The 24,759-nt window shown below is 36.6% G+C and overlaps 1 protein-coding gene across 4 annotated transcripts in view; it reads right to left on the reverse strand.

Moving 5' to 3' along the window:
- RMND1 (required for meiotic nuclear division 1 homolog) overlaps window positions 1-24,759 on the reverse strand; it is a 51,861-nt gene that overhangs the window by 22,780 nt on the left and 4,322 nt on the right. For 3 of the 4 annotated variants that reach the window (XM_044671692.1, XM_044671690.1, XM_044671691.1), the window contains 3 exons: window positions 17,489-18,003; window positions 2,934-3,042; window positions 1,077-1,152 (listed from right to left, as the gene is read on the reverse strand). In XM_044671692.1, the coding sequence (XP_044527627.1) occupies window positions 1,077-1,152; window positions 2,934-3,042; window positions 17,489-17,989 (686 nt within the window). In that variant the 5' untranslated portion in view covers window positions 17,990-18,003. Of the gene's footprint in view, window positions 1-1,076; window positions 1,153-2,933; window positions 3,043-15,671; window positions 15,741-17,488; window positions 18,004-24,759 lie in introns of those variants that run through there. The other variant, XM_044671694.1, reaches the window with a different exon arrangement.

The raw sequence follows: 24,759 nt of genomic DNA on the forward strand, positions 1-24,759 counted from the left end.
AAACTTTGGTTTCTACCTAGACTAGCTAAAATGAAAACAGTTTTTCATTAAAGTGTTCTTGACTTTGTCAGGGGAAAGTAATGGACATTTTTGTCTAATACAGACTGAAATGACAAAACATACAAAGGTCAAATTAAAATTAAATCAACAATTTTATGCTTAAATAAAGGTTGTTTTTTTCTAAGATCACTAGTTTTTATAGTGCTTCCTTAATGCCCAGGTAGTTGCTACTCCCAGTACTCTTGTATATTTGGATCAATTCAGACTAGCTATAATCAGGCTATATCAAAACCTAGATAGTGCAGAGATATTTTTTAGCATCCTTCTTCAGCATTAACCATAGATTTTCTGTAGTTCCTAAGCAATGACAAAGGAACTCCTCGAGAACATTCTCTGAAAATATACATAGCAAAATGACTGAAGTAAGCAGAGCTCCAGGTAAGTGGGGGATGGATAAGATTGAGCCACACTGAAAATGCCTGAGAGAGAATTGTGATGATGCCTTAAACTGTTCAAAGTTGCTTAAGACTTGATCAGAGTGTAAAGCCTATATATATAGCCACGGGTGAATTTGCCTAATTTGATGCCCATTGAAAGGAATCAACATTAGTCTGGAAATTGCTGGATAAAGTTTCTTGGATGGAATCCAACTCATCAGGCCTCTAAAGAGCTGGAAAGTAATGTCAGGAGACCAGAGGAAATGGGTCATGAAATCACAAGAAATAGTGAGAGTGCGGAAAAGATAAATTAGTCAATAGTGACAGTAACATTTATATGGGGACTTGCCCAGCAATATGTTATAATGAGAATCTAAGGTTTTTATAGACATGTTCTACTATGTATGTCCAATATAGGAAAAATTTAAGATAAAAAAAAAAAAAGACAAACGAGAGAATAATTATTCACTTCTTTAAAGAATTCCTTGCAAAAGGATTATCACAGGATTCTTTTAAATAGCAAGTTTCTTAGCACATCTCAAGTAGGGCTCACTGTCCCACTTACTATACAAAATTAGAGGGTTGTAATTTTTAGAAATTAGACTTAATTGCTTTAATAGATTGGGTGTTTTGTATTACCTGAAGAAAAAGATTGTTCCAGGATCATACTCTTTTTCAGAATTTTCTACACCAATCACCAAAATATTTGCTGCATCTATATTTAAAATAAATGAAAAAGCTATGTTTCAAACACAATTTTGTCCCCCCCTCATTTAGTTGTTCTGAAAAACAACTTCATTGAAATTCTTAAGACCAGTACTCCAAAATATGCATTATATGACATAATTGTCTACTAAGTTTTCTCAAAGAAAGACATCATCAGGAATGAGGAACGTATAAGAAAAGATTAAATAACAATACTTCACACTGTATAAAACTGTCCAATTAATAGTCACTTTGATTCTATAGTTCGCTCCACTTAGTAACTATTGAAGTTGTACTAGTGCCTATAATTCTAGCATTATTTCAAAATCAGTACTGAAAAAATCTTAAAGAGATATTTTTTCCTTAATGTATTTTGCTAAGAATATAAATTTAATAACAATAATGATGATATCTGCCATTTATATAGCACTTAACTATGTACCAGGTACTAAGCTAAGGGCTTTACAATTATTATCTTATTTGATTCTCAGATGAAGAAACTGAGGCAAGCAGAGGTTAAGTGACTTGTTCCAAATCATGCCAATAGTAGATATCTGAAGTTAACTTTGATCTTGTACCACCTAGCCTTGATATTTTAAAATAAGTCTATCAGGTCTATAGGGTAAATATATAAAGATAAGGAAACAAGGATAATGACAAATTTTGAATGATTATAACCTTTAAAAGTTCTCCATGAGAACTACTACCCTATTTAATAATTTTTTTAAAATTAAGTAGAATGATATTTTAATTTTTTAAATTCTCCCCTCTATCTTTCCCCCAGATAGTCCTGGGAGAAATCAAATCCTAAACATCGGTTCTTTGTGATCCACAATCAACTTAAATGCCCGTGGAAGTGGGCAACTTTTATTAGTATGTAGAAAAATGCCAAGTAAGGGTAGAATGATTTCAATAAAGCTGCCCATAGAGTAGAGATGATGGTTTGTCTAGAAGCCCAGGTAGACCCTGGTCAGTTTGGACATGAAGAAAGTAATGCTGCTGAAATACAATGTCATGATAGTGGTTGCCATTGTAGCTCTCTAGTGGAAGGGTTCTGAACACACAGCTTTAGCATTCCATGTGAACTATGTCAGTCCAAGCAAGCAAACAACAGAGTAGGTATTCTCATTCGTGAGGCTATCAAAATACAGTGGAATTTCTGGTGTAGACCATGTTCTTTGGGGTCAAGGAACAACGAGGCGTGGCTACTTTGTTAAGCTTCCTCTTTTATAGTCTTATAGTCTATCATTACATTTTTATTCAAACATTGTTCTCTAAAATAGTCCTAGCTGAGACCATTCTACAAATCATTACTAAAATGTGACTACTTTGACCACCACCACTACCACTTCTTTTTAAGGGACTCTCTCCTTTTATTTTGTATTTTAAAAGAATCTATCTGGTTACAACAGCATGGATTATAATTTTAAAGTATTTGCATGTATAAGCAATGGGCAATTTACTTCAAAAGACCTTATTAATCACTATCCCTATGACTAGTAATTTTGTAACAATGTAGTTTTAAATTTTGATAATAAAAGGAAATGGACTTCCCACCTTAAAAGTACTTAATAATAATGTAAAAACATTGCTAGTTTTGTCTATGATCATTGATGTATATCCAAATACATTATTTTTCATATAAATGTTACTTGCATAAATTGACTTTAATTGATTGAAGGTACTAAATGTTGATAGAATTCTTTAAATAAGTCATATACAACTCCTTCTCTAAAACAAATTCTATTTCTAATACATTAACATATCTTGCTTCCATGTTAGAAAATATACCTCTAGGCAAATTGGTTATTTCCATATATCCATGAAATCCCAATTCATGGGACAGATTACCAAGATGATATTCATCTGCTGTTGCGAAGGCTATGCAGTGCATCAGATCCTGTTCCAATGAGAGCAACACAAGATAGGTTACTAAATGGTTCAAGTCATGATGATATATCACTTTATTAAGTTTGTGGAACTAGAACTCCAGATACACCAAGTTTTTAAAAATAAATAATGATTTATCCAAAGTAATATTATTCTTGGAGATATTTTATAGTTGTAACTAGATATATTACAGGCTAATTCTACTTTAGAGCAGTGAAGTCAGCCCCAAGATTCCTTGGCCTGGAAAGTGTCATCCCTTTTGATAAGGTTCTGTCTTCTACCAGGTCCTAGTACAAGTTTGAAATACATATTAAACAACAATCTATTTTTATATAAAATGATTGAAAAAGTTATTTTAAAAATCTGAACATTTTAAAATATTCTGAAATTCTGATGACTTCTGGTCCATTCCTCTTTTTGACAATTCTAACTACTGAGTTTTCTTTCTGTTGAGTTTTTTTTTTAACCCCTACTTTCTGTCTTAGTAACAACTCTAAAGTAGAAAAGCAAAGGTGAAATGAGGTTATGACTTGTCCAGGGCTACACAGTTAGGAAGCATCTCAGGCCAAATTTGAACCAAATCCTCTGCACTCCAGGTCTGGCATTCTATCGATTGTGCCGCCTAGCTGCTCCCTTGCACTGAGCTTACAACCTGCTGCTCTGAGTTCTGCTTTCTAGAACCAAGTGGAAGAGACTGAATCCCTCTTCCACACAATGTTCTTGAAGAGGGCTCCAATAGATCCCTCATTAAGTTATTTCTTCTTCAAAATAAATATCCAAAGTTCTTTAAATAGATCCTCATGATCTCAGAACCATTACCTCCCTGGTCACCTTCCACCCTTATTTATATCATACTTGTAGAAAACTCCAAATGCTGTATAATGTTTGTTGTTGAAAGCTATCCAGTAGCTCCAGGAATCTGATAAGGGATGGTTTAGGTGAGAAAGAAAGATGCTGGAGACCTTCTGTCTGTCAGCTCATGGCTGCTGCTCTGCTGGCAATGAGCATGGAGTTTATTTATACAGTATTCAAAAAACCCAATCCACACAAAGCACAAAGGAGTTTTTGGCTGCATAGACACATCATAGTTACAGAATTACCTAACTTTTGGCATATATTATACAAAAGATTTTCTCATGAAGGGTATGCTGGATGAAAAAAAAGTCCCAAGGTTAAAAATGAGCCTCACTTTATCTAAAAGTTATTTTAGTAAAAAGATTCCATATTTTGAAAGATACATTAAAAATGAGCCTTTGAGATTATGTGGGGTGTGGGGTGGAAAGTACCTCTCTGAATATGAAGATGTCCAACTCTGCCTACTTTGACCTTGACTGTCTAGTAAGAGATTACAGGGCCAGGCCAGCTTCTACTGATTTCTGCTCTTTTCTCTGAGGAAAAGTTGTTAACTCCTCAATTGATGGTTTACTAAAAACTTAAAGGTGAGGATCATAAAAGGAATCAAAAGAGGAATCAAGATTTTTATCTTAAATAACCCATCAGGTCTGGTTCTGACTTGCAGAATAGAAAGGTCAAAGCATGGCCTTCATGGACTGCATTGATCTTTTGATGGGGTTCAGATAAAAATATCTATTAGAGACTTGGTTTCTTCTCTCAATGGCTTCCAACAGCTTGTCATACTTGTCTGAACTCCTCCTCTAGGTGTCTCCCTCTAAAGTCATCGTTTCTTTAAAATGTTAATTTTCTTGAATGTATTCACTGTAAAGCTATTCTCCAATTTCTTGAAGGTGCTAATTTGCTTGAATGTGTCCATTGTGTAAAGCTATCAAAAGTTCCCCAACTTCTAGAAATGTTGATTCTATTTTATTTTCCTAAAAGTTGGGAGTTTCTCTGTAAACCAGGGAAACATTTTGTATCAGGAACATTGATTGTATCAGAGTTGGTTCTCTGGCACATCCAAGGCAGACATGGCCATATTGCTCTCTCTTTAAATTTTGGGGGGCATTTGTCTGAGGGCTGACTTGAGGCAGTGCCCCACATTTCTCATGCAATAAATACATTCCATTTTAAAGATGATTTTTCCCATTTTAAAAATAGTGGTTAAAGAGGGTATACTTTGATATTTTCAAGGTCCCCTTAAATTTCCACTTCACGCAGCCCCACCTCAACCCAAACTCAAAGAGAAATAGTTAAGAAAAAACCTACCACATCCTGAATTTAAAGTGCCCACTCTTCATACCCTGCTCCCCTACTAGGAAAAAAAAGTTTACTCATCAAGTTTTCTGGACCAAAATAATCATCACAATTAATCAGACTGTTAGCTCTCCTTTAGGTAGTGTGTGGAGTGAGAAATTAGTGTGTTATTCTCAAGTTATTAAAATCTCATGGTATTTAAATGTTAGTAAAAACCAGTCCCCCTTCCTCCCTCCCAATTTCTCTTCAAGCTCCTTCTCCACAAGATTATCTCTGTAGGACAGTGCTTTGAATCTAGTCTTTCAAGTTTGTTTGGAAATTTGCCTTAGACCCTAAAGTAACTCAGGCAGAAGTCACATACATACTACAAGGGTCTTGTTAAACTGGAAAAAACAGAACTATTAAATAGTCAGAAATTTAATTGAGGAAAGTGGTTCAATGCTTTCCTCAAGGCCTCCAGGCAGAGCCGCGTGCTACAAAGCCACACAGAGCCCCAAGACTCTGGTTGCTCTGGTCACTGACCCCTGGGAAGGCCAACTGTGCTGAGAGACTGGTCAATTCCGAAGGACCAAAGAATTGGAGGATTTATATACTATTTGGGGAACCTAGGGACAGGGAAATATGACTGATTGACCATAGCTACAAGGAAATGGGAGTGCTCAAATTACACAGACAGCTTGGGAAAGAAACCAGAGCCAGACCTTACATAGGGTGTAAGGGAATGGACTACTTACAATGGAAAGGGTGGTCCCTGCACAGGTTTGGGTCTTCTTGGGAAAGGGTCTCAGATACAAAGGGAGAAGCTACTGGGACAAAAGGATATTTTTAGCATTTGATTAAAATCTGTTAACTCCACCTAGCTAAGTCCATTATGTATCTTAAGGTCTATTATTCAGTCTGAAACTGCTGATTCCCTTTAGGGTAGATTCTCTAGGGAACAAAGAACAAGCTTGGAGGTCTCCATCTTTCAAACTGACTAAACTTGGGGTTCTCTTAGATTCCACATAGACAGGCTCATTTTGTTCACTGATCCAAATCTTTATTTGTTAGATTACAAGATCTGTTTTTATACTTAGAGAATACAGGTTTCTCCCTAGGATTAATCTCATACCTATTCCTTAGCACCAAATGATCTTCCATTCTTCCACCCTATGGATTCTTGACAAAAGTTAGGATTTCTGTCTCAGACAAGGCTGCTTCTTTGTTTTGACCTGCACATTGTGAATACAGAGCTGTTACTTAGCACTGACAGAATTTCAGCTTCTAAAGAATTACACATACAAAATCACAGACAGAATACAAGAATGTACAAAGAACAAATAAAAAATCTGAAGGGAAAGGGCTTTTTGAGAGTACAGCAACCAGTACTGTAGCCAACATGTTTAACTTACTCTGTACTGGTAATGGACTAGTGCCCTGAAGGGTCATTCCAGAGCTGGACCTTAATACAACTAGTCTGTCCTCAATATAAGATAACACAGAATTAATACAGATAAGTATAATATAGTTAACAAATGGAGATTTACTTCACCATAGCAGGTGAAGGATACATCTAGAATATTCAGGAAAGACACTCACTCAGATGATTCAGCTGAGTGCCTGAGATAACCATAGTGGTGTTGACCTGGAATCTAGAAGACCCTAAATTTGTAGCCTAGAAAGATTTAATGACCCCCCCCCCAGTTTAGTTAGCTTAAAGGTGAAAGACCCCAGGTTGACCTTGTTTCTCCCTGAGGGAAAGTCCAACTTCACTAGTCTCAGACTAACAATAGACCTTAAAGTAGTTTAAGTGGGGGTGGCAGATGCCTTATCAGGTGTTTGTCTTTCATCCCTGTGGTTTCTTCCCTTAGGCCAAAGTCCTTTACCAAAGTGGCCCTGGGCCTTTGGCTGGGTCTTTCCCTTTTGCATCCATTATAAAGCATCAGCCCCTCACTGGGATTCCTGCCTGGGACCCCTGATTTTCCTTTGTTACCACAGTAAAGTCAATTGATCCTCTCATCCTTAGTCCCCGAGATCCCCTAGAAAGGTATTTAAGCCTTTCCACTTTAATGGCTCCTTGGAGTTGTCAATCTAGCACTTTTGGCTCTCTCAGGGGTCAGTGACCAGAGCAACCAGAGTTCAATCCTCAGGAGAGCGGTGCACAGCTCTTCGTAGAGGCCTAATTTAGCACTGTACCCCTTTCCTTAATTAAAGAGTGGTTTTTCTGACTATTTAATAGTTTTGTGCTTTTTTCCAGTTAACAGTGGTACCAATGAAGCATCAGGGAAAATAAAAAATGTTCAACCGTATTATCTATTAGCAATGTTTCTAGGTGAAACCATTCATTTTCCCCAAACACCTAACTTCTGAAAGTCAGGAAGGTCCTGAACTAAAGTGATTAGCCTTAAGGTATCTAACTCAGCTGGGGCTAGTCAGTATTTAAGACTGGTAGAGACTGTTTTTTTTTTTTTTTTTTAATCTATAAGCAAAAACACTCTCCAAAAGGCATTTGAAAGCATAAGCTTTCTTGGTCCTCCCTAAACATTATCATCTAGATTTGGAGTGACAAGGCCCACAAGAGGGAAAAGAGCCAATGAAAATATGATTGAGACAATTTATATTTTTCTAGCCAAAGATTGCTAGAAGAAGCTGGGCTTCAAAAGCTCATTAACATTTAATTTCTTAACTTAGCAGTGAAAGGCTGGTTGGCCGCTTTTCCCTAGCTGGGTGAAGCTACAGGTTCAGATACCTGAAGAGTAAAGCTCTTTCTCTTACCTTACCCCATCCTCCTTCCCCTTGAAGTAATCAGGGAGGACCTGAGATTTCTAGGTTTATCTCCTCTTTCAAAATAACCACCAACAGGGACTGAGAGGTGAAGTCTGAAGATGGAACTGGCATGCCAATAAGAAAGAAGGCATACCTCCTTATAAAAGAGGGTCAGGGAGCACTTCAGCTTTACCTGCAGAGGCTAGGTATGATTGATGAAATGCTTTATTAACAGACCACAGGCTCCTATTAATAAATAATGCTATTCTTTTTTTTTCTTATTTTAAACCCTTAACTTCTGTGTATTGACTTATAGGTGGAAGAGTGGTAAGGGTAGGCAATGGGGGTCAAGTGACTTGCCCAGGGTCACACAGCTGGGAAGTGTCTGAGGCCGGATTTGAACCTAGGACCTCCCGTCTCTAGGCCTGGCTCTCAATCCACTGAGCTACCCACCTGCCCCCAAATATGTTATTCTTAAAGGAAATGGCTTCAAATTTATTTATTGGTTAAAATTCCAAGTGCTACAGGTTGAAGCTAGACCTCTTTGTGGCTTTTTGTACCCAGAAGACTAAGAAATAATGTCAATTATTTGTCAATACCTTGGGGCCCCTGAATCAGTTAAGTCTTGAGGATAGTTTCAGTATCTTTTAGAAAAAGAACTAACCTAGCTTGCATCACAGGGGACACTGGTAAATAATTTTCTTATCAGACCTCTTAGTGGTAATGTCCTAAATACCTTCTAGGGAACCCTTCTCCACTTAAATGTATTTAGGGTTATTAATGAACTGTAAAGAAATACTGAGGGAGAAAAAATAAACCTCAGTGACAGTAAAAACAAAACAGAAAACAAGCAGCAGCAGTGCAATGTTCTCCAGAGAGATCAAATGTGGGAGACTGAAGATCTGAAGTCATAGGCCTCAACTTTGGTGATGTGGGTGATGCCGAAAATTAGTACTTCACAGTGACATGAAGAAATGACATTAAGAAGCAGCAGCAGCAACAACAATTAGGGCTATAGTGAATATAATACCTAGTCAGTCACTGGTTCTCATGAGTCAGGGTCATCTGTTGTCACTGAGACTTGTGTTGTTGCCCATTGCCATTGGGACCAAGGGTGTCTACCTGTAACAAGGCCTAGCAGTGTTTTTCTGTTCTGTGGCCTGAGAGCTTCTACTTTACCTCATCTACCTTCTTAGGCAGGAATCTTGCTGCAGCCTTTGCCACTATTTGAAACCTGATTCTCCTACCCATGTATTTCATTATTGCTCTCTGGATCACCAAAAAGTTTCATTCTTCAGAGTTTCAGTACTCTAAAATTTGCAATCATCCAACATCACTGGGAAAATATTCGTGTTGCAAAGATTGTTGTTGTTGTTGTTGTTGTTTTGTTTTGTTTTGTTTTTGTGTGGGGAGTGAGGGAGGAGGTAATTGAGTTAACATTTTAGAATCACTGAAAATACTAGCCCAATTTCTTCTCCCTATTCCACTCTGGGTCAAACTTACTATTTCTAGTACCTATCCTAGAAATGTGTACAGATACAGTCACTCAAAGGAATGTACCTTCAACTACATTTCAGTAGAATAGGCATCTTCTACCTATTTGGTTTTTTTTTTCCTGTATGAAATTTAAGGGCAATTTCTTTCCAGTGAATGGATCTTATTGGCGGACTTAGGAATGTTCTGGGGCTTGATGCAACTAGCACAGTATTATTTGCCAACATGAGCATTTGGAATACCTTAAAATGTGTAGATAATCTTTTTTTGGACTTTAATACTATAGATCCTTAACCTGGAGTCCATGAACTTAAAAAAAAATTTTTTCCATAACTTCCAATATAATTTTTTTCTCATATCTATCTCTATATACTTATATATTTAGTAATATAGTTCTCAAAATGGATCAATGATATACACAAAAAAGGTTAAGCTCAAGAACCCCTGGCCTAGGGAATTCTCAATGAGAGTAGCAAACACTTCTGGCAAATACCATTTCCACATTTTTATGCCTTTCATGACAATCACAAGGTCGATGAACAGTCATTTATCAAGGGATTGTGTATACTTTTACTACATGCATGAGATTCCTTGTTCAGGGAAAGCTTTGAGAGCTATAATTTGCCTTTTTTGGGGAAACCTTTACCTTCTATTTTAGAATTGATACTAGGTATTAGTTCCAAGGCAGAAGGGTGGAAAGGGCTAGGAAACTGGGATTAAGTGACTTGCCCTAGGACGCAGCACATTTGAAGCCAGGTCCTCTTGGTTACTGGCCTGGCTCTCTATCCACTGAGCCACCTATTTGTTGCCACCTACCAGTTCCTAGTTTGCTTTTTTATTGAGACAAATGCCCCACCTTTTTTGTGATTAATTAACAAGAATCCAATACACAAGGGTTAGGTATTCATTATACCTTCTAGTCACTTGCATAAACTTTCAAGATGTGCTGCTGCACAAAACATTTGTGAAAACTGACTATTCCCTTCTCATTTTCAACAAATATACCCTTGATATATCTGAAAATCATCCTCCAAAAGATGAACAAGTGATAATTGCTTTATATCACAACATTTTTTTATAGGAACCCATGAAAATGAAGGTCAATTTCTGTCTTTTTCCATTTTCCATTTTGATGGCTTGTCTGAATAGGTTAAATTGAAGCTTTTGTAACTGCAATCATCTTTATAACCTACTAATTTCATGTTGTTTTTTGGTCATTGCTGAAACGGGTTAATGTTCTGATATAATGTTAGGATATTTATGTGCAGTTAAAGTGTCCAGTAGTTTCTCTTAAAATCTCCACAAAAATGTCCAAATACTTCATCTTAACTTATACCTGCTTTTACAAACACCTATAAGCAAGAAAAACACTAATTCTCACTCCATGATATGGTTTTTCTACTATATGTTAACAAAGCAAAAGCAATGGCAGGAAATGCACCAACTATAGTTCTGGGAATAGCTTCCTGTCAGAGGACCAGTCTATCTAAGTACTGAGATGCAGCATCAGTACATTGACCACAAAGTGATGAATTCTTGGGTTCTAAAGAGCTAAAAAAAAAAAAAAAAAAAGAAAATACACGACCCTAGTTTTTGTGAGGCTTTTTTTCTTGAAACTTGTACAATCATAGGGGTGAGTGATAGAAAAGCAGATAGATAGCCAGAGGATGTTAAACTCCCTTGATTTTCTTAGAATGCCTGTAAGGATTAATTTATCTATTGGTAATCTCAATATGAGATCCTTTTCTAACTACTGAAAAGTTCACAAGTCAATGGAATAACTGCCATATATATATATACATATATATGTATCACTATTAATGTTCTCATTATAAACACAAGATAAAAGACATAAAAAGTTGCATATATATGGATGGATACCTTACAGATTCTCCTTTGAGCACCAAACAAAAGAGTTGGCTTTGTCATGTGCCCAAAGGAAATAAGAAATATTTCTTTTCACAGGATATTTGGTCATCTCACCCTGCAATGCTTGTGATCAGCATAAGCCAAAAAAAAAAAGGTACCAGGAGAGTAACTACAACTGTTGGAGATAAAGAGATTATTAGATTATGCTCAAAAACCCAAAGTGGCCTATCATAGGAAGAATGTGTAGGTAGTTACTATGAGTTCTGAAGTGTTCTGAGGGTGCTAACAACTGAGCTTCTTAACCACAAAGGAAAAAGGAGATGTTAGCTGGTGGGGATGAAAAAGAGAAGGCATATGTATTGATAGTCACTTCAATCAATGGGAAGCAATGAGTTCTAGTCCTTAAATTTGATCCTTTGGTAAAAATGGAATATTTTTGCATAAGGAGTAGAAAACAGTTTTTTTTGTTTTCTTTTAAAATTATATGAGCACACAATTAATAGTCATGGAATGTTAGAGTCAGAAGGACACATTTCTTCTTTTTGTTTACTAGAGAATGTGATGGCACACACTCTCTTTGAAACATAACCTCTATTTTCTACTTACCACTTTTTGGGATCGTACTTAATATTTCATTAGGATAGATTAAAATTGTTCTGTGAGTTCCTTGAGAGCAGTTACTGGTTTCTCTATAGCTCCAGTATTTAGCACAGTGCCTGGCACTTAGCAGGTATAAAATAAATGCTTGCTGACTTGACTTGCATACTCCCAAAGAGGAGGAAAATGATGATTGATCTTCAATCCAAAGAAAGAAGGTTGGAGAGGGGAGGGAGGAGCAGGGTGGTGGTGAAGCAAGATTAGCAGTGATAGCAACAGGGTAGATGTATGGTCTGGGATCCTTCCAGACAAGGGGAAGTTATCTAGAGGTAAAGCATGTTTGAGTCAGGCCAGCTCTGCCTCAGGACTTATTCCAATGGAGAGGGTATTATCTCACTAGATAAGTTCTCCCAGGTAATTCTTTAGTTAGGCTTTAAAATGTCTCAACTCATGAAAAGGCACTTCCCTCCAGGCTTTTTTTTGAGGGGGGGAGAGAATAGGGTGGTAGATAAAGGAACACAGCCAAGTAACAGTAGATTTTTCAATATTGGCTAGTTCTGCTAATTCCCCCCCCCGCCCCTTTTTTTTCTTTTTAATTATAAAATATGTCTCACTGGAAGGAGAAGAAGGAGAGAAATTGGGGAATGTTGGAGTTGTAAAAATTTTTAAAAACCACCTCTAGTCACAATAAAAAGTAATTTTTAAAAATCTCTAGTTTTGCTGAAGTATGGGCTTTATCTTTGAACTCTCTTCTCTTTCTGTAGCATTAAATTTATGAAACTCCTACAGTTTCATGAAAATCTTTACTATAAATTTTTATGGTGATTGATTTTTGTTAAAAATGGAACGCAGAGTTTAGGTATGAGGATGACTATTCACTATCTTGTTGCCAAGTGGATGTGCCAAACCTATCTAAGAATGGGACTGAATAAGTCAAAGTCTCTCAGTAATATTCTCTGTAAAAGGCATTCTGTGTGTTTTTCAGATTAAAGAAAATATGTTCCAGTAGGTGGTGCTAAACAGCTATGGAAAAAGGAAAGCATTACAGTACACTTTTATGTACACATAAATGAAGACACAATGTTCTATCATTGGAGAAAATATGTACTTTGTGACGTTATACAAGTATCACTAAAATTTCTCCTTTATTCTCTGCAACTTTAATGTTATTTATTTATTTGTTTGTTTGTTTGTTTGTTTGTTTATTTATTTTTTAGCCCTTGTACTTCGGTGTATTGTCTCATAGGTGGAAGAGTGGTAAGGGTGGGCAATGGGGGTCAAGTGACTTGCCCAGGGTCACACGACTGGAAAGTTAATGTTATTTAATGTTGTACTTTAATGTTATTTATTTTATTTGGAATTTTACTACTTACTAAACTCCAATTTTTACTAGCATTTCATGGTATTATGAAATCAGAGAAAGCCAGTGACAGGTTAAAAAGGATGATAAGACATATCCAGCACACCACTGCTTATTCTCCACCTCCTGGTTTCCTTGAAGTCTCAGTTAAAATACCACTTTCAATCAGAAGTCTTTCCCAATTCCCCATATAGTGCTTTCCTTTTACTAAAGATCCTGGATATACTTTGTTTGTATATAGTTACTAACACGTTGTTTTCCTCATTAGATTGTGAGTGCCTCACAATCATAACAGTAAAATTGTCTTTTACCTTTTTATGAAAAAAAAAAAAATTCCTAGCATAGTGCATGGCACTAAGACAGTTGGAGAACCTTTTAGAGACTGAGTGCCCATGTGAGTACCCTGCTTTATCCCAGACAGGGGAGGGAGGAAGCACTCCCATTGGGCTACTGGATAGAGGGGCAGGTGATATGAGAAATGTCCTTAGGCTCATGGAGAGGGGAAGGGAAGTCCCTCCCTTCGGCATGCATGCCATAAGTTTGCCAACATGGCACCATCACAAAAACATTATTAATACAATATAAACAAAAGCTATTCATGGCACAGGAAAATCTTGTAGAAAGATTCCTTGGCCTATTACCCCTTTTTAATACTTCATATGGCATGAATATTCCCCATGGTATTTCACCTAAGGATGTGGGTTTTTTTCCTTTTTTTTCCCTTCATGTATAACAAAGTCTGTATTTCATCCTATGTAAAATGTAGAATGCTTATAAAGGATTTATAGTATTTTATAAACAACTGATACTTCACTCCCCTCTCTTTTCTGAATCAGGGATTTATATAGTACTCTAGACTCATAGCACCAAAAATCCTATAACATTCCCTGTGTTCCAAAGAACCAAATTAATAATGGTAGGCATTTGTAGTTCAATTCATAGGTCCATGAGAGTTTATCACTTAATGAGCTTGTGAACTACTAGAACTTCTATACTTTTTTCACATAACCCTTTCTATCACTGTGCCGCCTATTTCCCCCCAAATCTCTGAAGAGATCTTAGTCTCAGGTAAACATAAAGTAATTACTTTAAGTAAATCTGCCCTGGCAATGTCAGGGTTGCTATGTAAGGAGGCAAAGGAATCTGATCTTATATCTAATTTCTATTTTGATATCACTGGTACATCAAACTATCTATAATTAAAATCTGATCCTTCTTCCTTGTTTTTTCCCTGCCCCAAATCTCTTTCTAAAACTATCTCCAATTTATTCTGTATATATTTTGTTTGCACATAATTATTTGCATACTGTCTCTATTAGATTATGAGCTCCATGAAGGCAGGGTTTTTTTAAAACCTTTCTTTATATCCTCAACTCTTAACACAATGCCTGGCACATAGCAGGTATTTAATAAATGCTTGTTGATTTGACTTCTAAATTTTCAATTACTGTTAATGGCATTAGCACCATACCCTTCACCAAGGCTCAAAACTTCAAAATTTTTCTTTGATTTTCTCCTCTTCCTTACTCTCCATCCCATCCGATGTCTTCAGAGTCTTTTAATTCTACCTCCACAATATCTCTAGCATTTGTCCATTCCCATTCCTAGTTCAGGACTCAGAACTATTGAAATAATTTCTCAAGTGCTTTTCTTGACTCTGGCCTCTCCTTTTCCAGGATTCTCACTGCTTAGAAGCCTTCTCACTTAGTTCCGTCCTGGGCCTCCTTTTCTCCTTCCATACTACTAGATACTTCATTGGGTGATCTTGTCAGTTCCCATTGATTTAATTACCATCTCTATGCTGATGATTCTCAAACCTACCAATCCTGCCCTAAACTCTCTTCAACCTTCAAACTCACATCTCCAATTGCCTTTTAGAGGGCTATAACTAAATGTCCAATAGATATCTTGAACTCAACATGTCCAAAACCAAACTTAACTTTACCCCTAAATCTATTCCCCATCCTGCTGCTTACAACTGTGGAGAGCAACATCATCCTCCCAGTCTTATCAGGCTCACAAACTAAGAATCATCTCTGATTCTTCACTACCTCACATTGTCCCATATCCAAATTGTTGCCAAATCCTGTCATTTCACCTTTCCAGGATCTCTTGAACACACCCTCATCTCCCCCTGATGCTGGCAACACCCAGGTGCAGGCCTTCATCACCTCAGACTTGAACTAATGCAATAATTTGCTGGGGGGGGGAGGGGGGGCGGAGTAAGAGGGGGTGTCTGCCTGCCACAAGTTTTCCCCACTCCATCTGCCATTCAGCCACCAAAATGATTTTCCTAAATTGTGGGTATGACCATGCCACCCAACTCCCCTTACCCCCACTCAATAAATTCTAGTGGCTCCCTATAATTTCCAGGATCTAATTCAAAATGCTCTGTTTGGCATGCAAAGCCCATCAGAACCTACCTTTCCAGTCTTCTTATATCTTACTCCCCACCATGTATTCTTCAGTCTGGTATGTCACTGGCTTCCCTGCTACAAAACAAACATTCTATTGTTCAGCTCTGGGTATTTTTTTCTGGCTATCTCCCAAGCCTAGAATGTTCTTTTTCATGTCTGCCTAATGGTTTCCCTGGCTTCCTTTAAGTCTTATCTAAAATTCCATCTTTTATAAGAAGCCTTTGTCAACTCCTCTTAAGTCGAATGCTTTCTTTCCTTCTCTTAATTACTTCCTATTTATCCTGTATATAAGTTCTTGTCTCTCTCTCTCTCCCCTTCATTGTGTACTCCTTGAGGGCTAGGATGGTCTGTCTCTTTATGTATTTCTAGTCCTTGCACTGAGTCTGGTACTTAGTAGGTACTTAATAAATATTTACTGACTATCACTAGTACTGTGGCAAATAGCAGGTACTTAATGTTGACTTAATTTATTGAGCAGAGGTTAGTTACTATCAAGAAGGGATAGTAGGGAACAAACTTTTGCAAACCAATAATAATTTGTGGATTGGAAGTTGGGAAAAATTATATATGGAATTCTATTCTGTTAGTGTGAATGAATAAAGGAACACTGGTCATGTGACCCTATGGGCTGGGATGCAAATCTGGACTGTTTTACTTAACAGCCCTGAGTAGGTCACAACTCCCCTCAGCTTGTTTTTTTAACATATAAAATGAAGATAAACCCTGTCCCACCAACCTCACAAATCTATGAAAATGAAATATTAAATGTATGGGACAATGTCTTTAAACTGTAAAGCAATATGTAATTTAAAGATATTAATACAGAATTCCATGTAATTGCATAAAATTTTTCTCTGGCTACATAAATCATTTGCTGTTAAAGCAACAACAGCAACAACTTATTTCTGTGCTATTTATCTCAGAATAAAACCCAGAAAAAAAAGGAATAATTTAGTAATAACTAACTACTAGGACCCCAGAAAAGAAAATGGAATGGCTACAGGAACACCGAAAGGATTTGAAAGGCCTAAAAATGGAAAAGATAAAGAATTTAAAAAGAGCCATAAAGGAAAAATTCCAAAGGAGCATTTGGGAAACCTTAGCAAATAGTGGATACCCTGGGGAAAAAAGACGGAGGAAGAAAGAGCTTGATAATTAAAAGTTATAATCAATAATTTAAAAAAGATTCAGCAAAATTGGAATACCTGAAAAATATGCAAAAAAAAAAATCAACTGATGTGAAAAAATAGAGCTTAGAAAGAATCTGAGAATCATTCACTGACCTCCCAGAAAAAACCACAATGAAACAAAATACCTGAATATTATATTTCAAGAAATGAATAGCAGAGGCCTACCTATCATTTTCCCAACTTATATTACTAGATTTTCCCCTTTCTTAAGATAAGGAAGTGATCAGCTGTATGCATGAATGGTACTAAAATAAAAATATGTAATATTTCTGGAGGTGATTATACCAGGATCAAAGAAGTAAAGACCTCTAGATTTAGAACTGGAAGTATCTTTAGAACCACCAATTAAGGATTCTATCAGTATGTTTTAAGCTTTGAAGTATATCATGATCAATATTTAAGAAAATTTTCCATGTATACTTATATCGCATTTTTATATGCATTATTAACAACAGTTAAAACATTAGTAATTGATTTCCTATAGGCATGTCAAAAGTCTTAAAAATGAAAACCAGGTAAGTCAGTTTAACTTGTTGATTCTCTAATACCAGCATACAGATACTGTGTTATAGTCACTGTTTAGACTGTATAATTATTATTAAATGGAGAATTCAGTAACAATATGAACTTTACCTCATTTACAGGTGAAAGTGGAAGGTTAGCCCTGGATGGCTGCTTGGTCCTAGATGCTTTTAGTGGTCTCTTGATTTGTTGAACTTCTAGTTTTCCAGGTGGCATAGATGAATAACACGTCTTTAGTATTTTCATAGGCCACTCTCTATACAACAGAGTTTGTTTGTAATTCATTTTCCTGGAAGTACCAAAAGATTTCACGGATGGAACATTCATTTTTCCAACTCTGTAGAACACAGTCTTCAATTGAGACATTATGCTTGCAGTTGACATTTTCCAGTTGATGTGTCCAGGGAATGAACATTTCAAACCACCAGCTGTTGTTTCGGAAAAGCATAAACCTAAGTTTTGATTTAATGTCAGGGTTGTGCACGTTATCTTTTCAAATTCCTTTAGTGGTTTTACTGCTGGATGAAGAACTCTAGGGAGACTTTGGTACTGGCATAATTTTGCCAAAATGCAGGGAAGTTTGGCCAGATCTTGGAGCAGTTTAACTTGCATCACAGCATTGAGAACTAAATAAAACAAAATTTTAGAGTTTAACATTAAAATAGTCAGTCAATAAGCATTTACTAATAAAGAAGGGCAAAAACATTCTCCCTTCAATCAAGAAGTTCATGTTAGAGTGGAGACAACTAATCTAGATCTGTACAACATAAATACAATGTAACAAACTCCAAAGGAAATGTTCTTTTTCATAGATGTGTAAAATCTTGAAAGCATAATAGAGCATTTAAGTGGAATCCAAGAGATACATCTGTGACCTCAAACGAGTTACTTTCAGAATTTGATCAATCAAGCCACAAACATTAAACAACTCTGGCAGCTGGGAAGAGAGCCAGGACCAGAGATGGGAGGTCCTGGGTTCAAATTTGACCTCAGATACTTCCTAGCTATGTGACCCTGGGCAAGTCACTTGACCCCCATTGCTTACCCTTACCACTCTTCTGCCTTGGAACCAATACACAGTATTGACTCCAAGATGGAAGGTAAGGGTTTAAAAAAAAATTGTAGGTCAAACCTCAATTAGGTTCCAGGCTTAAAATGCACAATAAACATTTGTGGAGCATAAGACACAATTAAAGCCAGCTTTTAAAAAAGAACACATAAAAATACCAATTGAAAAGGATAAAAGAGGACATTACTTAAACCCTTCAGAATAATCATCATGGCAAATAATTGTTGGAAAGCATTTCCCTAAAGGACCACAAGAGAGGCAAGGTCAAGCACCTGACTTCAATTTTTATGGGCTGGGCCTCACACATCAGAGGGCAAGGAAAGAAAATGGCATTAATACCCCTTTAAAGGAACAGGCCAGGAAGAGATGATTCTCTTCCCCTACCCCAAACAGGTGTTACTCTTACCTCATCTTACCCCCTGGTGGCAAGGTCCCTAAAATTTCCAAGGTGAACTTCTACAGATGAAACATTTGTGATGACCAGAAACATCCACAACGACAGATCAGATGATATCTCTGATGCTGTCTCTGGTTCCTACAATAGGTCTGGATCAGCTGAATGAAAACAGCTAAGAGTTCATAGCCTCTTGCCTGCAACTTATCCTGGGATCTAAGATGACACTACAATTTGCCTTGTACTACTATACTTGTACTTCAAGTGTTCCCTGATCCATTAGTTAAAATAGATATGATAGAGAAGAGCTAGAAAAAAATCAACTAAGATAGGCAGTAGTAGTTTATTTTGTTCATGAAAATTCTTCTGAAAGCCAGCTCCAAGAAACTTCTGGAATAGAAAGATCTTCCCCTTTCTTAGGAGTGGTACTAATTTATTAAAGATAAAGCCTTTGCAAGATGTCTTACATCTAACTTCAACAGTGTGGAGAACTGTGATGAAAAGCTGTTATTTTAGATGCAATTTGGTTGTTTCATGCATGATACCATCTGCCTGGAGACAGCATGGAAGATAAGAAACTGAGAAAATGTAAAGACAATGTGCTCAATCTTAGACCTTCTTCACAGTACAATATGGATATCCTGAGCAGAGGCAGTGGTAGAAGAGGGCTGACAAATGAAGAGGCAATAAGCATTTATATCCCACCTATTATGTATTAGCATTATACTAAACACTTTATAAATATCTCATCTGAAAATCACAACTTTGCAAGAAAAGTGCTTTTATTATCTCCGTTTAACAGTTGAGGAAACTGAGGCAAACAGAGTTATTAAATGCTCTTCTTAGGGTCACATAGCTAGTAAGTGTCTGAGGCTGGATTTGAACTTAACATCTTCCTGACTCTGAATCCAGAGCTCTATCCAATGCCACACCTAGCTGTCATAAGGGAAGAAAGATGGGTTATTTAAAAGCCATGATTGGTTTTCTCAATAACAGACCTAAATGGCAGTAAGCCCATTTCTTAAGTATCAACTGTAGTCTTGTTCTGCTAAGGGCAAAAAGAATCAATAAAATCAATTTCTGAAGTAAAGGTATGTAAAAATCCTTAGGGTCCACACCATATAGATCCTTCGATGTCAAACTCTGGTATGAAGAGAATATTTTTGTTATACATTGATCTGACACCTTTCTCTCAGGTGACTATTTGGAAGTTAACTGGGTTTTAAAATGTTAGAGTGAACCCAGAGAACTATAACACTGTGTATATCTTAAGTTACTGCTGGGTCTATTTCCCAGGGAGATGAGGGGGAAACGAAAAGAACCTATATGTTCTAAAATATTGATAGCAGCTCTCTTTGTGGTAGCAAAGAACTGGAAAATCAAGGAGCTATCCATCAACCAGGGAATGGCTGAACAAATTGTGATATGATTATGATAGAATATAGCTTTGAAAGAATTATATGAGATAATGAAAAGCAAAGAGTAGAACCAAGAGATTATTATATGCAGCTACAGATTTAATACTTGAAGAAGACTTGTGAATGTTCACCTCTATAAAATGAAAGAGATAATCTCCATATTTTGCCAGATTATGCTTTTTTTATGGTGAGGGGAGAGAAGGGAAGGTTTAAAAAAATTTTTAAGGAGTTTTGGTTGCAATATATTAAAAAACTATTGTAAAAGATGTTGTCTAATGTTATGCAAGATCATGTAGGGTATAGATATATGGCCATATCTATAACCACAAAATCTTCTGATTTCTTTGTTATTCTTTCTATAACATAAAAACTCAAAAGTAACTATTAAAGAATTACTTAATGATTTGACAAGAAGCAAGATTACAAATTTGCCTCTAAGACTTAACTTTCCACATATTCCACAGGTATATAGCAGTGTTGGCGAAGGTTTTCAAGTTTGCCTGCCCAAGCTGCCAGTAAGCCCCTGCAATACTCCAAAATGTGGAGAGAAGAAGTGCTCACTTTGGGCAGTTGGACAGAGGGGCAGGGCATGCAAAAAATGTCCTCAGATGCTGGGAAGAGGAGGAACAGAGCAGCTGCCCCAGTGCTGGCTCAGCAGAAGTGCCAATATTTCACCAATGCTGGTATATAGCCATTTTAAGAAAATCACAACTATTTTCTGCTTGTGAAGCCTACCATACATTATCTAATCATTTACTATCATGCTCAGATACTCTGCTCAAACAACTGATCAGGTTTCTATAACTCTTCTCTAGATCTACATCCTTAAGACTACTTTGTTTCTCACGAAGGCATTTATATATATAAGAGTTTGAGAGCAAGGCCCTTATTGATAATCTAAAGACTATGTCTTACCAAAAATGTAAAAATCTTCTTTGGTTTTATTAGAAGGTAGAATGTTTTCAGCAAATATGCAATTTTAAATACATAAACAGCAAATGGCCAAGTAAGAACTCCAACTCTAAATTTTCAACTATACTAGTTGCTTGAAATTTTCTTCCACCTTCTTTGTCACCTCTAAATAAAATTCTTGGAATGTACGAAACAAAGGTCCAGTTTTTAGAAGCACAGGTTTGGCTCTTTTCCTTAAAAATCTTCAGTGACTTCTCATTACCTATTAAATTTTTTTAATTAAATTAAATTTTTTCAATTTAAATATAATTTTTGACAATTGTTTCCTAATTCAGATTCTTTCCCTCCCCATTTCCCTGAGGGGGTAAATAGTCTGCTTTCATGCAATATGTACTTCCATATTCTCCATGTAATGATGGAAGATACCTATCATATATACAAAAAAAATCCAAAAAACTCATGAAGTAAATAAAGGATGGCATGCTTTGATCTGCAATCACACTCCAACAGTTCCTTCTTGGCTGAGGATTGCAGTTTTTTTTTTTTTTTTTTTTATCATGAGTGGCTTGGGGTTATCTTGGAACCTTGTTTTGCTGATAATAGTTTGGTCCTTGGTTGATCATTATGTATTTTTGTTACTGGATTCATTGTTCTCCTGGTTCTGCTTACTTCACTTTGCATCAATTCACATAAGTTTTTCCAGGTTTTTCTGAACTCATCCTGTTCATCATTTCTTACATTGCAATAGTTTTCCAATTCAACCATATACCACAGTTTATTCAGCATTGCCCAATTAATGGATATCCCCTTAGTTCCCAATTCTTTGCTGCTACTAAAAATATTTTTATAAAAAGTAGGTTCTATTCCTCTATCTCTGATCTCATTAGGATACAGACCCAGAAGTGGTATTGCTGGATTTAAGGGTATGCATATGGTCCTTAGGGAGTGGTTCCAGATTGCTCTCCAGAATGGTTGGATCAGTTGAGTTCCACCACAGTATATGTGTCCCAATTTTCCCACATCATATCCAACATTTAACATTTTCCTTTTGGACCATATTAGCCACTCTGATAGGTGTGAGGTGGTATCACATAGAGTTGTTTAATTTGCATTTTGCTAATCAATAGTGATTTGGAACATTTTTTCATATGACTAGTTTTAATTTATTCATCTGACAACTGCCTGTTTATATCCTCTGACCATTTATCAGTTGGGGAATGCTTTTAATTTTCCAAATTTCTTTTAAGACATAAATATGGTATTAATACCTAAATGAGTAAGAGCTAAAACAGAGAAAGAAAACTATAGATCAATCTCCTTAGTGAAAATAGATGCAAAAATTTTAAATAAAACACTAGCAAGGAGATTACAGCATTATATCATAAGAATCAGACCATGACCAAGTGAGTTTTATAAAAGGAATGCAGGGATGGTCCAATATTAGGAAAACTATCAGCATGAGTGACCATATCAATAATAAAACGAACATAACCATATGATTTTCTCAATAGATGTAGAAAAAGCCTTTGACAAAATATAACACCTATTCCTCATAAAAACACTAGGAAAACAACAGACACAAGCTTTCCTTAAAGTGATAAAGGGCATCTATCTAAAACCATTAGCAAGCATTATCAGCAATTGAGTTAAACTAGAACCCTTTCTAAGATGTCCATTATCATCACTATTTAATGTTATACTAAAAGCACTAGCTATAGCAATAAGAGCAGAAAAGAAATTGAAGAAATTAGAACAGGCATTGAGGAAACAGTATCACTTTTGGCAGATGATATGATGGTATCCATGGATAACCCCAGAGATTCAATCAAAAAACGAAGAGAAACAGTTAACAACTTTAGCAAAGTTGCAGTATACAAAATAAACCCACACAAATCATCAGCATTTCTAATTACCACCAATAAAGTTGAATAGCAAGAGATAGGAAAACAAAGTACATTAAAAATAACTAAACAGCAAAACACTTGTTGGGGGGGGTGGGAACAGTAAAGATTTTAGTAGCTTTATTATAAGTGCTGCTGGTTACAAAAACCAGGGTCTACAGTCACATCCAGTTTGGCCTGAGATCACGAGTTCTTAGTTCCTCCGGATTTCATAAGCATAGGCAATGACTCAGCAGAGATTATAAGTGGGTACTAGGAATTTAGGAGTTCAGCCGTATGTTCTGAACAGGGGTCCTAAACAGGGATTATGAAATAAGATTTGAGGAATAGATTCTAGTAATAGGGTTATGTCCATGGTATTTTCCTGTATGAAGTGGAATTTGAGGGGACCTTGAAAATTTCAAAGTACACCCTCTTTAACCATTATTAAAAATATGACCCGGGAAACCATCACTTAAAATATAATACTTTATTGAGAGAGAAAAATGGAGGTGGAGCACTATCTCAAGTCACTGACCTAAAACAAAAATTCACAGAAAAGCTCTTATTTAAAGGAGAATCCTGATACAATCAAGCCTCCCAAAGGGGATTCCAACATTTTTACAATGGTTGGAGACAGAATGCTGAATTTTTACAATGGCTTTACAATGGACACATTCAGCTAATTAACATCTTCAAGAAATTGGAGAACAGCTTTACAGTGGGGACAAAGAAGCATTTAGATATTTTAAAGAAATGATCAGGAAGTTGGAGACAAAGGTTTTAATCCAGAAAAAAAGGACAGGAATATTATACAGAGAGGTGTACTGGATTATCTGGGTGGGGTCTATCTGGAAGAAGCCTCAGATATAATGGAAGAGACCTCTATGACAAAAGGGTACTTAAGATTGGTACTTAAGTTTTGATCTTCAGGTACTTTCAAGGTTCCAGAACTCAAGCCCTAGGAAAATTCCCAAACAAACTCAAAAAACTATCCTACAGGGAAAAGGGTAGAGTAATCTTGTCTTGAATGGAGCCTTAAAAGAAATGAATGGGGGAGGGGGACAGGGTGTTTTTACTAATCTTTTGGAGATATTAATAACAATAACTTGAGAACAATACACTAATTTCTCACTCCACACACCCCCTATTCTCCTTCCCTCTCTGGGGTAACTCTATCTGGAAACAACAGGGCTGAGAGCATGGTTTCCCCAAGTCACAACTTTAAGAGTGTTTGACAAGGTAATGCGAAATGTACAGGCACTTTCATTATTGCAGAGGCTTTTAATACCAAATCTTATTTAAACCACACAGTTACAGCTTATCAAACTATTATAGAAGAGTCCTTATTAGTGATTAAAAGCAACTGTGTGGAACCTAGAGAGAGTCATAATTGAAAATCCAGATCCCTGCATAGCATTGTGGTGAAACGGGCTTGTCTGTGGGAATTCCTAACTTACAGACCTTTGATTTCCAGACCTCTCCCCCTTATCTGAAGGAATGTCTACCTTGAAGACATCCCTCTATCCAGTCCCCTCCTGTCTACAGACATCCCCCTATCCTGCCCCCTGCTGCCTACCACTCTATAAAAACCCAGCTCTGCACAGCTCATGGTCCCACATGAGCCTTTCAATGTGAGACCCTTAGCTTAAGCTAAGGTAATAAAGTCCCTTTGCATTTTGCATTGTTGGTTCTGACTCATTTATTGG

This window comes from Gracilinanus agilis, chromosome 4, assembly GCF_016433145.1.
Source record: "Gracilinanus agilis isolate LMUSP501 chromosome 4, AgileGrace, whole genome shotgun sequence".
In the NCBI taxonomy this organism is placed as follows: domain Eukaryota; kingdom Metazoa; phylum Chordata; class Mammalia; order Didelphimorphia; family Didelphidae; genus Gracilinanus; species Gracilinanus agilis.